Source organism: Pseudochaenichthys georgianus, chromosome 3, assembly GCF_902827115.2.
Source record: "Pseudochaenichthys georgianus chromosome 3, fPseGeo1.2, whole genome shotgun sequence".
NCBI classification, from domain to species: domain Eukaryota; kingdom Metazoa; phylum Chordata; class Actinopteri; order Perciformes; family Channichthyidae; genus Pseudochaenichthys; species Pseudochaenichthys georgianus.
Window position 1 is genome coordinate 14,099,353 of NC_047505.1, and position 1,792 is coordinate 14,101,144.

Here is a 1,792-nt window from a genome sequence, read left to right on the forward strand (position 1 = left end):
GTGCTTTACCGTCCGCCCATAGGCACCCATAGTCGGCCTTCTTCACAGCAGCAGCACCCAACCTCCATGGAGGATGTTTCTCGTGCCCCTGGCTACACTTAAAGGGGGTCTACTTTGCGGTGCTTTACCGTCCGCCCATCGGCACCCATAGTCGGCCCTCTTCACAGCACCACCTGCCCTGCTGGAGGTTCACACTTTAACTTTTTTTACCCTCTTCTACCTTACAAATCATCCCACACTTGAGCACTCCTCACTTGGACCAAACACCTCCATGCTACCACCAGAACCAGAATATCGTGCCCCTGGGGATCTTAAAGGGAAAAAACCCATAGTGGGCTTTAAAAACAGAACACTTAGTAATTTTAACAAACTTTATTTACAGTAATATTGACAGTAATAAATACATTCACACAGGATATAACGTATTTACAAGGGGACTGATTACAACAACACACTGCATATTTACAAGTTGATCACTGGCAACAGTGGGTGAAGTTGGGGCAGAGTATGGTACCCTCTCTTCACCCATGTCTGAGGGGCTGTGTTCGGCCAGTGACTGGTCCCTCTTCGGGACATGTCTTGGTAGGGAGTCTTGGTAGGGAGCCGGGCTGTGCTCCTCTCCAGAGCTGTCACTGTCGATGTCAATACCCGCAAAAGTGTCTTCATTTCCCGCTGCTGCTGCTGTCGATGCCGCCGCCGCTGCTTGCAGTGACTCTGTGAAGAGCAACCGAATGTCCGCAGCCTCCTTCAAAGAAGGATTATTCGCGTAAAATTTGTCCGCAGTTTCAGTGTTGTGACACATGAAATCACTCACTCTTTGGCGGTTGCCTTTGTCTTGAAATCTCTTCGCATTATCGGCGTGGACTGTGCGGAGGTCGGTGAAGTTAATGGGACCGTGGAGCCCTACATCAGCCCATGCCATCCTCAGGGAGTAGGCAAGCTTCCTGAACGGGTTCTTCCCCTCTGTGTATAGAAAGTAACGGCTCTGGGTGCAGGTCAGCATACCCTTAATTTCCAGCCACCTCTTCATCCATCCAAATTCTTCTGCGGTGAGGTACAGCTGCGCTTCCCCGAACGAGTTGGCCGTCTTGTGGTTGCTTACCTGTTATGACAGAGTTAGAGAGTGTCAATACAATGTCAATCATGCATATAACTGCCGGAATAAATGCATTGATTAATATCACTCACATGAACCAGGTAGCCGAAGGCAGTGCCAGTTGTATCCGCCTTTCGGACCTCGGCGTTGGTCATGTTGGAGTAGACCCCCGGACGGTGGCCGTAAATGCAGCTCCAATGAAGAGTCATATATCCATAGAGCAGGGTACGGGTTGCGGTAGTCGGATTGCAGGCCATCACATCCAGGAGCTGAGGGATGCGAGTGGTGGTCGAAGTCAAGCATGTCATTAGGTCGTTGTGGCTCGGCAGACCTTCCATCTTGTCACGCTTCACTTGCATCTGGTGGATAAGTACTTTTCTCTTCAGGGACTTCAGGATGGCAACTACTTCCCGTTTGATTAAAATCATGTCAGTTTGGCTGAGCCTGCTCCCCTTGCACGGTGTGTCGGCCATGTACTTGAGAAAGCACCCGGCAGTAGCCTCCAGCAGACCCCCGCGCGGTTCCCTCGTCCCTCGGAAGAGGTGGAGAGGCGGAGGGGTGTGTGTTTTCATCTGCTGGCGGGTTGCCGGGATAACAGTATCCTCCGGGGAGGCATTGAACCCCTCTCACCTGCCCCCAGAGGAGGCAGGGGAGTCAGGTACCCAGAGGGCGCACGGTGGACGGCCAGGGCGAGGC

General features: G+C 52.3%; 1 protein-coding gene across 1 annotated transcript; it reads right to left on the reverse strand.

Moving 5' to 3' along the window:
* Positions 1-357: 357 nt before the first annotated feature.
* LOC139433040 (uncharacterized) lies at positions 358-1,538 on the reverse strand. The gene is made up of 2 exons (XM_071201900.1): positions 1,189-1,538; positions 358-1,102 (listed from the first exon to the last, which is right to left on the reverse strand). The coding sequence occupies exons 1-2, from the start codon at positions 1,522-1,524 to the stop codon at positions 407-409; spliced, it is 1,032 nt and encodes a 343-aa protein (XP_071058001.1). The 5' UTR covers positions 1,525-1,538; the 3' UTR covers positions 358-406.
* Positions 1,539-1,792: the final 254 nt, after the last annotated feature.